Below are 17,416 nucleotides of genomic sequence, written 5' to 3'. Positions count from 1 at the left end.
GGTCCAGGGAAGATATTTAAACTGCTTTTACAAAGGTTTCTGTATGACCTTGACTCTAAGACTTAGACGCTAGCCTCGGTTCCTCGCTGTTAGATTGGGGACTAGCCTCCCTGTCAGATTAGAACAGATAAGAGGAGTTCTGAAATCCGTTTGGATAGCCACGGTACCTCTTCGGAGAGGGTCCACTTTGAATAATTCTCTGGAGACCTTTGGGATCGGTAAGGCACCCTTTGGGTTTATTAAAGGTGAGCATGAATTTGCACACATAGAACATAGAACACTACAGCGCAGTACGGGCTCTTCGGCCCTCGATGTTGCGCCGACCTGTGAAACCATCTGAAGCCTATCTGACCTACACTATTCCATTTTCATCCATATGTCTATCCAGTGACCACTTAAATGCCCTTAAAGTTGGCGAGTCTACTACTATTGCAGGCAGGGCGTTCCACACCCCTACTACTCTCTGAGTAAAGAAACTGCCTCTGACATCTGTCCTATATCTATCACCCCTCAATTTAAAGCTATGTCCCCTCGTGTTGGTCATCACCATCCGAGGAAAAAGACTCTCACTGTCCACCCTATCTAACCCTCTGACTATCTTATATGTCTCTATTAAGTCACCTCTCAGCCTTCTCCTCTCTAACGAAAACAACCTCAATTCCCTGAGCCTTTCCTCGTAAGACTTTCCCTCCATATCAGGCAACATCCTAGTAAATCTCCTCTGAACCCTTTCCAAAGCTTCCACATCTTTCCTATAATGTGGTGACCAGAACTGCACGCAGTACTCCAGGTGCGGCCGCACCAGAGTTATGTACAGCTGCAGCATGACCTTGTGGTTCCGAAACTCAATCCCCCTGCTTATAAAGGCTAGCACACCATATGCCTTCTTAACAGCCCTATTAACCTGGGTGGCAACTTTCAGGGATTTATGTACCTGGATGCCGAGATCTCTCTGTTCATCTAAAAGAGGTGCGATGCATTGGCCGGGAATCGAACCCGGGCCTCCCGCGCGGCAGGCGAGAATTCTACCACTGAACCACCAATGCAAAGTACAACCTCATTGGAACCGTTCAGCTGTTAAAGAACTGTCCCACTGTCAAGGAATGGTAAAAGAGCTGTCCAGTTGTCAAAGAACTGTCCAGCTATCAAGGAATTATAAAAGAGCTGCCCAGCTTTCGCTAAATTATAAAAGAGTTGTGCAAGTGTAAAAACTGTCCAGGAAGTGGCACGAAGTGCAAAAGCTGTCAACGCTGTCAAACCTTTCCAGAAGGTATGTGGGGCGGGATTCTCCATTCTGCCAGACCCGTTTTCCGAAGTACAGCCCACCCCCTCTGGCAGCGGAGTTCTTCGTTCCCTCAGCCGGCCAATGGGCTTTCCCATTGTGGGCCACCCCACGCAATTAGGAAACAGGCGGTCATGGATGCGCTGCCTGTGAGGTGGAGAATCCCGCTGACAAGAGAATCCCGCTGCAGAACTGTCCAGAGAGTGACAAAGCTATCAAGGAATTGCCATAGAATACTAGGTTAGTTGGTATGCAGTGTATAAGGGCAAAGGTTTGAAGGCATGTGTTGGCATGAGTTGCCATTAAGTTGGCATTGAGGTATGGGATAGAAGGGCACAAAGTTTGGATAGGGGCTATGGGGACAATGGGGGTGGCTGATGGGGCATGGAGTGGCATAAGTTGACATGAATGGGCATAGGGAATGTGGGGGTGGCGTGAGGGCTACAGGGGTTTATTTGTTTTTTTTACATTTTTTTAAATTTATACATCATGCCAGCAAGAGGCAGACCTCGCACCAAGCCTTCCACCACACCCGAAATGATTAAATTCAGGTTATAACGGATCTTGCATAATATGTGACCTTTCATAAGAACATAAGAACTAGGAGCAGGAGTAGGGCACCTGGCCCCTCGAACCTGCTCTGCCATTCAATGAGATCATGGATAATCTTTTGTAGACTCAGCTCTACTTTCCGGCCCGAACACCATAACCCTTAATCCCTTTATTCTTCAAAAAACTATCTATCTTTATCTTAAAAACATTTAATGAAGGAGCCTCAACTGCTTCACTGGGCAAGGAATTCCATAGATTCATAACCCTTTGAGTGAAGAAGTTGAGGGCAGCAGGGTAGCATGGTGGTTAGCATAAATGCTTCACAGCTCCAGGGTCCCAGGTTCGATTCCCGGCTGGGTCACTGTGTGGAGTCTGCACGTCCTCCCCCTGTGTGCGTGGGTTTCTTCCGGGTGCTCCAGTTTCCTCCCACAGTCCAAAGATGTGCGGGTTAGGTGGATTGGCCATGCTAAATTGCCCGTAGTGTCCTAATAAAAGTAAGGTTAAGGGGGGGGGGGTTGTTGGGTTATGGGTATAGGGTGGATATGTGGGTTTGAGTAGGGGATCATGGTTCGGCACAACATTGAGAGCCGAAGGGCCTGTTCTGTGCTGTACTGTTCTATGTTCTTCTATGTTCTATGTTCCTCCTAAACTCAGTCCTAAATCTGATTTCCCTTATTTTGAGGCAATGCCCTCTAGTTCTGCTTTCACCCACCAGTGGAAACAACCTGCCTGAATCTATCCTATCTATTCCCTTCATAATTTCATATGTTTCTATAAGATCCTCCCTCATCCTTCTAAATTCCAACGAGTACAGTCCCAATCTACTCAACCTCTCCTCGTAATCCAACTCCTTCAGCTCTGGGATTAACCTAGTGAATCTCCTCTGCACACCCTCCAGCGCCAGTACGTCCTTTCTCAGGTAAGGAGACCAAAACTGAACACAATACTCCAGGTATGGCGTCACTAACACCTTACACAATTGCAGCATAACCTACCTAGTCTTAAACTCCATCCCTCTAGCAATGAAGGACAAAATTGCATTTGCCTTCTTAATCACCTGTTGCACCTGTAAACCAACTTTTTGCGACTTATGCACTAGCACACCCAGGTCTCTCTGCACAGCAGCATGTTTTAATATTTTATCATTTAAATAATAATCCCTTTTGCTGTAATTCCTACCAAAATGGATCACCTCACATTTGTCAACATTGTATTCCATCTGCCAGACCCTAGCCCATTCACTTAACCTACCCAAATCCCTCTGCAGACTTCCGGTATCCTCTGCACTTTTTGCTTTACCACTCATCTTAGTGTCGTCTGCAAACATGGACACATTACCCTTGATCCCCAACTCCAAATCATTGATGTAAATTGTGAACAATTGTGGGCCCAACACGGATCCCTGAGGGACACCACTAGCTACTGATTGCCAACCAGAGAAACACCCATCATGCAGCAACCGTTTGTGTGGCACCTTGTCAAAGGCTTTCTGGAAATCCAGATATACCACATCCATTGTCTCCCCGTTATCTACCGCACTGGTAATGTCCTCAAAAAATTCCACTAAATTAGTTAGGCACGACCTGCCCTTTATGAACACATGCTGCGTCTGCCCAATGGGACAATTTCCATCCAGATGCATCGCTATTTCTTCCTTGATGATAGATTCCAGCATCTTCCCTACTACCAAAGTTAAGCTCACTGGCCTATAATTACCCGCTTTCTGCCTACCTCCTTTTTTACTCTCATGATCTATCTTACTCTTCTTTATAGCTTTTTTAGTAGCTTTCTGTTGCCCCTAAAGATTTCCCAGTCCTCTAGTCTCCCACTAATCTTTGTCACTTTGTATGCTTTTTCCTTCAATTTGATACTCTCCCTTATTTCCTTAGATATCCACGGTCGATTTTCCGTCTTTCTACCGTCCTTCCTTTTTGTTGGTATAAACCTTTGCTGAGCACTGTGAAAAATCGCTTGGAAGGTTCTCCATTGTTCCTCAACTGTTTCACTATAAAGTCTTTGCTCCCAGTCTACCTTAGCCAGCTCTTCTCTCATCCCATTGTCTGTATTTTAAATTCCACCATATTGTGATCGCTCCTTCCGAGATGCTCCCTAACTATGAGATCATTAATCAACCCTGTCTCATTACACAGGACCAGATCTGGGACCACTTGTTCCCTCGTAGGTTCCATTACATACTGTTCTAGGAAACTATCGCGGATACATTTTATAAATTTCTCCTCAAGGCCGCCTTGACCGACCCGGTTAAACCAATCGACATGTAGATTAAAACCCCCATGATAACTGCTGTACCATTTCTACATGCATCAATTATTTCTTTGTTTATTGGCCACCCCACCGTAACGTTACTATTTGGTGGTCTATAGACTACGCCTATCAGTGACTTTTCTGCCTTACTATTCCTGATTTCCACCCAAATGGATTCAACCTCCATAGCACCAATGTCATCCCTTGCTATTGCCCGGATGTCATCCTTAAATAACAGAGCTACACCACCTCCCTTACCATCCATTCTGTCTTTCCGAATAGTTTGATACCCTTGGATATTTAACTCCCAGTTGTGACCATCCTTTAACCATGTTTCAGTAATGGCCACTAAATCATAGTCATTCACGATGATTTGCGCTATCAACTCATTTACCTTATTCCGAATACTACGAACATTCAGGTAAAGTACACTTATGTTGGCTTTTATACCTCTGTTTTGAATCTTAACACCTTGATCAGTAACCTCTCCTAAGTTATATTTCCTCTTAAATTTTCTCCTAATTTTCCTTATCGTCTTCATGTAACAACCTCCCGCGTCATTTACCATTAATGTTTTTATTTCCCGTTTTATTCCCTTTAGTATTACTGGGCCTATTCACTGAGCACCCCTCAATCACTGTACCTTGTACTGTTGCCCTTTTTGATTTTTGACTATGGCTTCTCTGCCTTACACTTTCCCCCTGACTGCCTTTTGTTTCAGTCACTGTTTTACTACCTTCCGACTTGCACCCTTGCACCAGGGATGCAGCATACCATCCTGGAGTTTTGATTGCGTCCGCAGAACCGCCTGTCTATTCCCCTTACGAATGAGTCCCCTGTCACAATAGCCCTGCCAGTCTTCTTCCTGCCCTGATGCGCAGCAGAGCCAGCCACGGTGCCATGAACCTGGCTACTGCTGCCTTCCCCTGGTGAGCCATCTCCCTCAACAGTATCCAAAGCGGTATATCTGTTTTGCAGGGAGATGACCGCAGGGGACACCTCCACTGCCTTCCTATTCTTGCTCTGTCTTTTGGTCACCCATTTTCTATCTCCCTGATTTACTTTCACCTGCGGTGTAACCAACTCGCTAAACGTGCTATCCACGACATCCTCAGCATCGCGAATGCTTTCAATTTAGTTTATAATAATGAACATAAATATATGGTGAAGAAAACTGGGGAACAGGAGGAATGTCAAGCTGAACAATGGTTTGTTAACCACAGAATCTCAGTGCTAAAATCTATTTCATAAGAAAATTACACTTCCTGCCTAGTAAAAATTGATTGTGCAAGTCTACCTCCATTGCATGGACCTATTTAATGCCATTTTTATGGCATATTTAAAGATGTTTATTTCAGTTGGAATTCCTGTTGTTGTTATTATTTTTGTGGTTGTCCTACCTTTGTGGAAGGAAGATAAGTGTGCATTGAAATGTGGTTCATGTCTGTTGAATTACTGGAGGGAAGAGTTTTCGCATTGCACTGCAGGAAGTCCATCGAGATTGTGGCGGTTATTTAATGGAGGCAGCGAGAGCCCTTCATCATCTCTTTTAGGGAAGGCCCGCTGAATTAAGTGCCACTCCGACACAGTGGCGGATAATTCTCGGCATCAAGGGCCCTGAAGGCAGAAGTCTGTCTGTCGAGAGCTGCTAGCCAAATGGGGGCTGGTAGCTCTCAAGATTGGCAAGGCCACCGGAGAAACAGTGGCTTCTGCACCCCCCTCCCCCACCACACCAACCCTGTGATCCCACAGGTAAGCCTGCATAGGTTTGCTTATCATCTTCCCCGCATGGCGAGCCTTTGCCCACTGTAGCATTATTACCAGTGGTAAGAGGATGAGATTCTTAAGTGGGTACTGATTGTTCACTTAAGGGCCTCGATTAATGGAGGGGCAGAAAGGCCATCCACAGGCCTTCCCCCAATGACCTAATTGTGGAGGAGACAGGAAGGTGGCAGGGTCAACCTCCGCCACCTACCTGCCTGATTAAATGCACCCCGCTCGTCTCCAAACCAACGTGCGGAGGGCATTCAATTCTGCCCTCTGTGCATGTAAAAGCAGGGCGCGATTCTCCGCTGCCCACGCCGGTTGGGAGAATAGCGGGAGGGCCTCCCGACATTTTTCACGCCCTCCCGCTATTCTCCCCCCCCTCCCCCTCGCCCGACCCACGTCATGAATCACCGCTCGCCGTTTTTTACGGCGAGCGGCGATTCTCCGCGGCCGATGGGCCGAGCGGCCGGGCCTTTACGCTCGTTTTTTCATGGCAGCAAACACACCTGCTCGCTGCCGTTGTAAAAACGGGCGCTGGATGCCCGTTTGGGGCATCCAGAGGCCCGTTTGGGGCGGGAGCACCACCGTTGTGCTCGGGATGGGACAGGCCCGCGATCGGTGCCCACCGATCATCGGGCCTGCGTCCAACAGGGACGCAGTATTTCCCCTCCGCCGCCTGACAAGATCAAGCCGCCACATCTTGTCGGGCGGAGGTGTAGAAATGCGGAACCGCGCATGCTCGGGTTCCGTCAATGGCGTGATGACGTCACCCGCACATGAGCGGGTTGGACAGTCGTTAAGGCCGCAACGCCGTGATTCCCGGGGTCCCGCTCCTAGCCCCGATGGGGGGGGGGGGGAGAATCGGGTCCCGGGAACGGGCTTGAAGGCTGCCGTGAAACACGGCTGGTTTCATGGCAGCCTTTACGACTCTCCGCATTTGCGGAGAATCTCGCCCAAAACTTTTCAATTTGGGACTAAGAGAAAATTTCAAATTTTGCCATGGTCATATCAACAAGCAGTTCAACTTCAAAGCAAAATACTGCAGATGCTGAAAATCTGAAATAAAAACAGAAAATGCTGGAAAACTTCAGCAAGTCTGGTAGCATCTGTGAGGAGGGAAGCTTCTGTTTCTTTTCTGTTCCTCTCTCCACGATGCTGCCAGAGCTGTTGAGTTTTTCCCAACATTTTCTGTTTTTATTGAAACAGTTTAACTTATTGCTGTAGTTTTATCAGCATATTTATGGTGTGACCGAAAGTCATTCCTGATGTAGTTATGGATCAATTAAGCTTGCACTGATCATTAGAGTTATTTTAGAGGGGAGCATGGCACTCATCAAACTAGGAATTTTGATGTTGTGAAATGTGGTGCTTTCCCATTGTGCATGATGTTTCTGATTTCTTTATCAGTAGTGTAGTAATGCCTCTTGGAAATATGGGCAGGTACTATCCATAATTACTCCAGGCCCGTGTGCCAGAATCAAACGCAGTCAGGTCAGGTATACATGAAGTGTACACCTGCCATGACACAACATGACTCGCCATTGATTCAAGTCCCTTCCTGGACTACTATCTCAAACTGAAGCAGACAGTTCAGAAGCTCAGTCATAGTTGACTTTGGATTGAACTCCCAACCCCATCCCTTCTATTACAAAGACTGCCCACTTTCACTGCTCTAACCTCACCCCTTTCTGCACCTGCCTCAGCCTACCTGTTGTTGAAATCTGTATCCATTCTTTTTTAACTTCCAGGCTCAACTGTTCCATTATTGTCCTGTTTACGTACCCTCCATGAACTTAATCTCATTCAAAGATTTGCTGCCCACATTCTAATTCACACCAATGCCTTCTCACCCAATATCCATGCGCCCCTTGACCTATGTTTGCTACCTGCCCTCTCTATCGTCTTGATTTTAAAATTCTTGTCCTCGTGTTCAAATTCTTCATGGTCACGCTGTCCCCCATTTCTGTCATTTTTGTACTTGCAAGAAAGGGGAATCCACACCAAGTTGAGTGAAATAATTCAGATTTATTTCAGAGCTTTAGGTACACGGCACTCGGCGATACCCAACCAAGTGAGTGCCGGCCTTATACTGATGTGTTCAAGTCGCCTCACCTCCTTAGTGGAGAAGCGTGTATCCCTCCAAGGATACTGGGAATAATAGATCCCCGTTGCCGTAAGTCTCGTAAAGATAGAGATTATGACAATCACATCATCCATCCAGCCCTTTAAGCCTCCGAGAGCTCTTCAATTTATCCTTTGGTGAATGCCGCACTCCTATCCCCAGAATTGGCAGTGATGCCTTCAGCCATCTCGGACCTAAGCTCTGTAACTTCACCTCGCATCCTTTAAAAGCTTTCCTTTGACCACGCTTTTAGTCACCCCTTCTTGGGCTCGGTCTTGATTTTTGTCCAATTATGTTTCTCCAAAGCGCCTTGAGATGGTTGTGTGCATCAAAGGTGCTACATAAATGTAATTGTTGTTGTGCGCCTTTGTAGTTGAAAGAAAAGCCTATAAATCATCATCAGTCAAGTCTGGATTAGAGCGTTTTTGGTTTTCAATGAAATTTATTCAGGTTGGCATGTGGTGCTTAAGATGATGTGCATTTTTCGTCCGGGAGTTATTGATGACTCCGGTTCTCTTCACACATTGGAGGCAGACCTCTGATCTAGTTTCCAAATGAACTTGCACAATTGTTCACCTCAAAGAAAAAATTGAATCCAGAGCACAAATTGTCCAAGCAGGTGGCTGAGTCCATTGTTATTCATTATAAAGCTTTTTCCCTTCATTTATTGCCAACTTCAGTCTACATTCAGATGCTAATTCTGCTTGAACTAATAAAAAAGGAAGATGTGAAGAGTGTCCATATAATTACTGCTTTCAAAAGTTCCTGTGGATTTGATAATTAAATTTTCATACATTTCATGACATACCTAACCATGGATTCAGTTTCTCATAGACTTACATTAGCTGTGAGCATTAAAAGCCAAGCTTCATTGCAAATGGTAAAGTACGAAAACTGAGAGGGCACTAGCTGAGTTAAACAATAGAAACATTTGACTACTGACAGCCCAATCTTCAAAGTTGCTTCTCAGAACCACCTCCAATTGTCTCAATTTCCCTGAAGGGGAAGACTAATAATCAGCTCGCACTGCAAAAATTCTACCAGCTCTCTAAAACCATGCACAAATAATGACTTTCCAGACACACAATGTTGGTGGGCCAAGTGACAATGGGGGTGTCACAGCTCGGTTCTATCCACACCTTCCATGCACTCCAGCAGAGGTCACTGAAGTGTACTTTTCCTCTCTTGAACCTGGAGTGTTGAAGTCAACCTTACGTCCAAGACCACCTTCTGAAATCAGACTCTGGGGTCTTTGTCTGCACTACATGATGTATTCAGCTACTTTTTAAAATACATTTATGGGAAGTGGGAGTCGCTGGCTAGGCCAGCATTTATTGCCCTTGAAATGAAATGAAAATCGCTTATAGTCACGAGTAGGCTTCAATGAAGTTACTGTGAAAAGCCCCTAGTCGCCACATTCCGGCGCCTGTCCGGCGCGGCTGGTACGGGAATCGAACCGTGCTGCTGGCCTGCTTGGTCTGCTTTAAAAGCCAGCGATTTAGCCGAGTGAGCTAAACCAGCCCCTGAGTAGGTAGTGGTGAGCTGCTGTTTTGAACTGCTGCACTCCAAGTGGCGTAGGTAACACACAGGGCTGTGAGGGAGGGAGTTACAGGATTTTGACCCAGCCAAAGTGAAAGAATAGCAATATTGTTCATTCTGATAGTTTGTGGCTTGGAGGGAAACCTGCAGGTGGTGGTGTTCCCATGCATCTACTACCTTAACTTGTCCTTCCAGGTAGTACAAGCTCTGAGTTTGGAAATTGGTATAGATGAATGACAGACTTTAGGCAGTCAGCAGTTGAGTTACTTGCCGCAGTATCCCCAACCTCTGATGTGCTGTAACACCTACAGTGTATATATACATAGTTCAGTTAAGTTTCTTAAGGGCGCGATCTGACCAAAATAAAACAACGTGCCATTCCGGGCAGGATTAGTGGGGTCATTCCCCGCATCTGTAGTACCAGGAACGGCTTCACTATCTATTGGCATTCTATCTCGTTTTCATGCCCCGGCAGGGAATGCCCCACCGAGGCTGCACTTAGCTGCATTTCCTGCACTGAGGAGCTCCGACGAGCTCCGATGTACAGGAAGTGGTCGGGACTCCATTTCTAAATGACGGCGTGATCTCGCGACCCTCCAACACAACTCCCGGACCTTCCCCCAATGCCCAATCCGCCTGTCGGGGTTTCTTGGGTCCGCCACACCCCACCACATACTGACAGGCACCCCCAGGCTCAGTCTCCGGTGTGGGCACAATGCCAGCCTGGCACTTTGGCACTGACATCCTGGCAGTTCCCCTGCCAACCTGGAAATGCCACCTTGACACTGCCAGGGTACTGCCAGGAAAGCAGTGCAAAGCTGCCCAGGTGCCACCAGAAGTGCCAGGGTGCCACCCTGCCCCAAGACTGACCACCCGGGGGCCTCTTGATTGCCTGGGAGATCCCCCCCCCCCACCCCAGGTACTGTTCCACCTAGTCCCTGACTGTGATCTCCTTGGCGAGGCCAGTAGATGTCAAGTGGCCATTCAATCCGGCAAAGGCACTTCTATTACTTGTCATTTACCAGCCCAAGGCTGGTTATTGTCCAATTCATGCTGCATGTGGCTGCAGACTGCTTCATTTTCTGAGGCGTCGTGATTGGAGCTGAATACTACAAATCATTAATAAATGTCATTTCTAGCCTTATGTTGGGAGGGTATGTAATTTATTAAACTTTCTTTATTGAACTATTTGTTTATTTAAGCAACAAATGTCTTTTTGCAGTTTAAGACTATTTATCGACCTACATCATTGAAAATCTTGCACCTAATCGGTGTGTGCCACTCTTGTATCCTTTCACTTGCTAAGTGTTAAATCACAAGGGGACCTAAAGCAACATCAAAAAAGCATACAGTTTAATTAGTTGTGTGAAAATTCTGAGGCTAAGCACTTTAATGCTGAGCTCAGACATTGCAGCCGCAGTCACTCTGTCATTTCCATATTGTGATGATTAACCTGTTCAAGACAATGGTCATTGACAAGTTGACATTCGGAAAAAGATTTACAAAGCACCATGGGCAGGATTCTGTGATCCTGAGGCTAAGTGTTGACGCTGTCGGAAATGCCGTCGTGTTTCCCGACGGCGTCAACACGGCCTCAGGATCAGCAATTCTGGCCCCTACAGGGGCCAGCACGAGACTGGAACGGCCCACGCCGCTCCAGCTGCTGATCCCGGCGTCACCTGGATGCCGCGGGATCCGCACAAGCGCTGTGGCACCGGTGCCCACGCGCGCATGTGCAGTGTCTCCCTTCTCCGCGCCGGCCCCAGCGCAACATGGCGTACGGCTAAAGGGGCCGGCGCGGAAGAAAGAAGAAAGGAGGCCCCCAGCCCGAGAAGCCGGCCCGCCGATTGGTAGGCCCCGATCGCGGGCCAGGCCACAACGGAGGCCCCCCCGGGGTCGATCCCGCATTCCCCCCCCCCCCCCCCACAGACCCTTCCACACCGAGGTCCCGCCGTCTAAGAGCAGATTAGAACGGCGCCAGCAGGACTCGGGTTTTTTGCTACCATCCCGGGCCGAGAATCGGCTGGGGTGGCCCCGCAGAGCGGCCCCGACTTGCGCCGACCATGACGGCACCAATGGCGGAGAATCGCGTCGGGGCGGCGTGGCGCGACTCGCACCGGTCGCGGGGATTCTCCAGGCCAACCCCGGGCTGAGAGAATCCTGCCCGATTTTTCTCCGTTTTGCAACAAAGGTGTGGCAGAATTAACCCCCATATAAAATGAGAACCATTATATGTCTAAAATTTCACTCCTATTTGGCGAAAGTGCAAATGAGAGATTTGGACAGGGCCATCAGCTTACCGAATTTGTGGTGCTGATTGTTCTATGATTAAAATTAATGGCTCGGAAGTCAGGAATGTGACAATTCCTGTTCATCATCTCAAATTCTTTAGTTCATATCTCCACATACATCTGAGTCGATTGTTAGTCGTAATGTATAATACTGTACTCATTAACTTTTGCCAGTGATGTATGTTTCTTCAAAACAAATTCTGTAATAGTGATGGATGAACCACCATTATGTTTACATCTCTCTGTGACTGTGGTAAATATAAGCTCCTGGACTACCCATGAGCAACACTACAGAAGGTCTAATAGTAATTGTTATGAATAAAGAAAATGTTATGTGCAGTGGGGAGATTTATGGCTCCACACTCACTTGCTAGTTTGTTAATTACCTTGATTACTGGAAGCATTTATGATGTCAGCTGTGACTTGGAACCAAATTTTCACTCCTGAAATCGGAAAAATTCCCAACTCTGCAAACCTGACTCGATAAAAAGTGAACCGGATCTTTGGATTTTAGTTCCGGGGGTGTGTTGGTGTTAATCTAACTTAGGCCACTGCCCCTGGAAACAGTGCGGAGGCAGCCACAGGGGCTGTCGGGTACAGAGGCAGGCTTTTTCAAGGGCCCACCATGCTCCGGAACTTTGTACCAGCAGTAAAAAAGAACAAAAACAGCCCTGTACCCTCACCCCTCACACTTCCGCACCCTCCACACACTCTCCATGTCTCATCTATGCCAGCTCATGCCACCTCGTGCCACCCCCACCTTCCATGGCCCCTCATATCCTCCATGCTGGTCTATGTATCTCTACCCATCCCCATAGCCCTTTATAGCCCCTATGCCAACTTCGTGCCAACTCATGCCAACACATTCCTCCAGCCACCAACCTTTACCCTTACACCTTCCATGACAATTCACCAGGTGAGATTAAATAAAATAAAGTTATAAGTGTCGATTGATAACTTCACTTTTTAAAACAAAACACTCTCATTCATAAGAACTCATTCAATATATTTAAGTTCCTTTAAGTACTCAATGCATTATGAAAACAAGCATTTGTGTTCATTGCCCATATCAAAGACTTTATAACCAGACAAAAACTGTGAACTTAGAGGCCTCCACTGTGACAATGATAGGTTGTGAAAATTGACATGCAGCACCAGTCCTACAATGAGAGCCCTCAGGCTTATGTCAACATTCAGTGAGTGAAATTACAAACGCTTTTTTTCAATGACAGGATTTTTAACCCCAGAGGTTCAAAGAGCTTCTTGACAGGTTGATAGTTCCAATGAGTTTATCCACTTTTTATGCACATATATGACTAATAGTAACAATAACAAAGCGCACCAAACCTCTCAGAAAGAGTACCTTTTCCACATGCAGCTGCCTTTGCAAACCACAGTTGCAAACAACAACCCCCACCCGTTTCCCATCCAGTCAAAAAGTTGGGTGTCAGGTTCAGAGTCAGGACTTCTGGAATCATGACCCAGGCTTTACTTTGGCTAAGGTGCATCACTCTGAAAATTCAGGCCTCGGTGTTTGTATTTTCACCTCTGGGTCAAATGGTTGTGGGTAACTCAAGTCCCTTCCAGAGTTTTCATCGCAAAAATGTTTCCTGATATTCCAATGCGGCACTTAGGAAGAAGTATAGTGTTGGGGGTGCCGTCTTTTAGACAAGCCATCAAGCCTTGCATGGATGTAAATAATCTCTTGGCACTATTCAAAGATGGGCAGGAGAGTCCTCCCTGGTGTCCTGGTCAATATTTATCCTTCATCTATCATCATTAAAGAATAGATCATCTGGACATTATCATATTGTTGGTTGTTGACCTTGCTGTGCACATATGACAGCTGTATTTTCTACAAGGCAACAGTAAATATTTCAACAATATTTAATTTGCTTAAAGGACTTTTGGAAATCCGAGGATTGTGTAAGATTCTAGCAAGCCTTAATTTTTTTTCTATTCTCAATTAAGATTGGCAATCATAATGTTGCATTCAGCGCCTGATTATCGGTCAAGTTTGAAACAGTAATCCTGCTGATAATTTTAATAGCTTGTGTTGTATAATTCATAACCAGCTTTTGATTCCCCCCCCCCCCCCCCCCCCCCTCCCAGCTTGTTGTTCTGTGCAAAACCATTTTACTCAATCTCATTTGGTCTGTTTTACAGGGGACCATTTTCTTGCCTGGAAATAATGTCACTGAACATTCATACAATGGAGATGAATCTAGAAAGTTCCTCTTTGAAATTGTGCCTGGTAAGAAACATTTATATTTCCCTTCTGGCATCCGTGTTATAAGGTTACCTAAAACCACACCAGAAAGTTCAATATGTGGAAAGTAAAATACCACTGTTGTTTCTGAAATATATTGAATTGAAAGGGAAAGGTTTCTTTGTTTTATTTGCAGCGAAAGGTTGCGGAGCTGACTCAAATAGGTGACTAACTCTCAAATTATGACTGGGAACGGGGAAATATTTGTCAAGCATTTGGAATGCATGGTATCTCAACTTGAGAAAAGGTTTGAACATCATGCTAGCTGTGGTGGTAACTTTATTGGTCAGCTGCAAAATCCATGACTGAATCGCAGTTAATAAATCTCACAATGAGCTGTGATCAAATTTGCACAACAGCAGATTTATTTCAGTGGCCTAAGGTGAGAATCATTGCAATTTCCCAGCATCCATCACAATCATGCAGTCACAAGGACAAGAGGAGCAGATACCTGGGAACCCCAGCGCCTGGAGGTTCTCCTCCAAGTCACTCACCACCCCGACTTGGAAATATATCGCTGCTCCTTCACTGCCGCTGGGTCAGAATCCTGGAACTCCCTCCCTAACAGCACCATGGGTGTACCTACACCTCGAGGACTGCAGCGGTTCAAGAATGCAACTCACCTCCACCTTCTGAAGGGCAACTAGGGGTTGGTAATAAATGCTGGCCCAACCAGCGACGCCCACATCCCGTAAATGAATTATTTTAAATACAGCATGTCAAATACAACAGGTGAATGATGTACAGTTAGAAAACAGAGATTATAGGGCCCTATTTATGTGAGAAAAAGTGGTGAAAACTGGAAAGTGTTAGCAGGACCTTCAAACAAGAGAGTGATATTTCAGTGTATTTAATTATCTTCTCCTGCTTCGGCACTGCCCTCCCATGTCTCAGTGCTTCAAAAATCTTCAAGCATGATAAGGATTGATGATAAGCCAAGTGTAATTTGCATAAGATAGTTTGCAAGGAATAGTATCCTGTGTTTACTATTTTGAAACAAGCCCTGGACTGGATTTCTATTTTGTTTACATTGTGGGGAAAATGTGTCTGCAACTTTATTGAAGGTGAACCTCCTGTGATCATAAACACCTCACCAAATCCCCCAGTGGAATTTTGGTGCTACTTCTGAACACATTCTCAAGCAGCCAGAGTCTGTAGTACCCATTTCTCAATAGCTGCTGCCCAGTCTGCACAACGACATTTCTGTTTAAAAGTGAACAAGGTTATTGGCATCCCGTGAACTGTATTCCACTGAAGGACAAGAAGAGAAGGGAGAAATTTGGATTTATGTGTATTTTTTTAATCCAATACTTTATCAGAATTAAAAAGCCAGAGCTCAGCGTGTGGACAGGGGCAACCCCCTAATCCAGCTCCTTGCCTGCTCCAAAAACCAATTCAAATTGAATCCAATTCATGGTACCCACAAGAGAGACATACCAGATCCAGGCATTGAACCTGATCCCACGCTCAGCTTAGCCAAATGAAGCGATGATTTATGTGTATTTTTATATCTAAAGGTACTTGTGATTCTTCTATAGACTGACATCAGTTTGATTTGCAAAAGTGAAGACTCAAAATGTAAGCTTGAGCAAAGTAGCCCGGAGATTGAGGTGTCAGAGTAATGAAAAAATGAAATGAAAATCACTTATTGTCGACACCTACGAGTAGGCTTCAATAAAGTTACTGTGAAAAGCCCCTAGTTGCCACATTCCTGCGCCTGTCTGGGGAGGCTGAATCGAACCGTGCTGCTGGCCTGCTTGGTCTGCTTTAAAAGCCAGCGATTTAGCTGAGTGAGCTAAACCAGCCCCTAATGTAATGTACACACATCAGTGGCACATCAATGCCACATCAGTGCCAGTGACTCAACTTCCATTCCAGGAGCAAGAAAATCGCCCTTAGTTACAGAAGGGCAGTCAGAGAGAGGAAGGAATCTGGGAATGACCCAGAAATTCCAAAAATGGAAGAAGAAACAATCCCGTGTAACTCTTATTTCCTGGTAGTCTTGTATTGGCTGAACCCTATTGTTGATGCAGAGCAGAGGAACTTTGTTCTGCACTGACTGTGCTTGCCGTGTCTGGGAGTGCTTGATGCTGTCACTGCATGCTTGAAATGGAGAATTCTGTCCACTGCACCAAAGTATCAATCTTAATGGGCACCTTCTTATAAATTGAGAATTGCCTTTGATGCCCATGGCATTCAGTTGCCCAGGTTTCATCATGTAAACCATAATGACTGTGATGTACATTACACAATTACATTCCATGCTCTTCGTGGATTTCATATGAATAAGGCTGAGTGAGGTAAAACTGCTGAGGTAAATGTGTTTCCTCCTGTATGAGCTGGATTCGCAAGTTCCCAGGCCACGTGTTCCTTGGCAGCGTGCCGATCTCTGGCGGTGGGATTCTATCTTCCTGCCACTTGTCAATGATTTTTCCCACTGTAACCAACCCACACTGATGGAAAACCTGCGGGCGGAGGGTTCTGCACGGGAAATGGCAACGGGCAGAGAATTCCGGCAATATCAACAGTGAGCAATTAAGACACTTTAGCACAGTACACAGGGGGCTACTGTACACGACAGATACAGTTTTTTGCTTTGCACACTTAGAAGGTGTTGCTGGTTCAGTTTCTGGCTCTGGCTCACTATGTGTGGACTGTTGGGAGTAGGTAGCGCTCCGGCTAGTTCCAAATGTTGCCCTTGTGCTACTTTCTTTGGAGTCTTTAACCACCTCTGTCAAACAGGGTTTTGTGCTCTGCATTACGTAATACAGCTAAGGGGCTGGCCTCCATTCCTAGAATTATTGCTGCTGATTGGTTTCGAAGACAGTTATTTAGATGGGCATCCACTTAAGCTGTTCCTGGTTCACTCACCATTGTGACATATCTGATATCTGAGGCTTACTGATAGAATCACTACAGTGCAAAAAGAGGCCATTCAGCCCATCAAGTCTGCACCGATCCTTCAAATCAGCACTCTACCTATGTCCACCCCGGTGATCCACGTAGCCCCATAACCTAAGCGGCACATCTCTGGACATTAAAGAGAAATTTATCATGGCCAATCCACCTAACCTGCACATTTTTGGACTGCGAGAGGAAACCCACGCAGACACTGGGAGAACATACAAACTCCAAACAGCCAGTGACCCAAGGCCGGAATTGAACCCGGGTCCCTGGCGCCGTAAGGCAGCAGTGCTAATCACTGTGCCGCTGTGCTGCTCCTCATGACACTTTTTAATTGAGTTAACCTCGGTAAATATGGCCATGTTTGCCTTCTTGCCATTGGGTGGACACAGCCTGAATTAGGGATTTGACTGAATGCAATGTTT

The 17,416-nt window shown here is 46.1% G+C and overlaps 1 protein-coding gene and 1 non-coding gene across 4 annotated transcripts in view; one reads left to right on the top strand and one right to left on the bottom strand.

Annotated features, from left to right (window-relative positions):
* Positions 1-17,416, top strand: part of arhgap24 (Rho GTPase activating protein 24) — a 1,044,996-nt gene that overhangs the window by 748,321 nt on the left and 279,259 nt on the right. For all 3 annotated transcript variants that reach the window (XM_038791764.1, XM_038791766.1, XM_038791765.1), the window contains exon 3: positions 13,985-14,072. In XM_038791764.1, the coding sequence (XP_038647692.1) occupies positions 13,985-14,072 (88 nt within the window). The remainder of the gene's footprint in view (positions 1-13,984; positions 14,073-17,416) is intronic.
* On the bottom strand, positions 976-1,046 carry trnag-gcc. The gene has a single exon. It is a non-coding gene; the product is annotated as a tRNA-Gly (tRNA).

The sequence above is a fragment of the Scyliorhinus canicula genome, chromosome 3, assembly GCF_902713615.1.
Source record: "Scyliorhinus canicula chromosome 3, sScyCan1.1, whole genome shotgun sequence".
In the NCBI taxonomy this organism is placed as follows: Eukaryota; Metazoa; Chordata; class Chondrichthyes; order Carcharhiniformes; family Scyliorhinidae; genus Scyliorhinus; species Scyliorhinus canicula.
The sequence above is the reverse complement of the archived record's forward strand: the minus strand, read 5'-3'. Positions and strand labels throughout refer to the sequence as shown.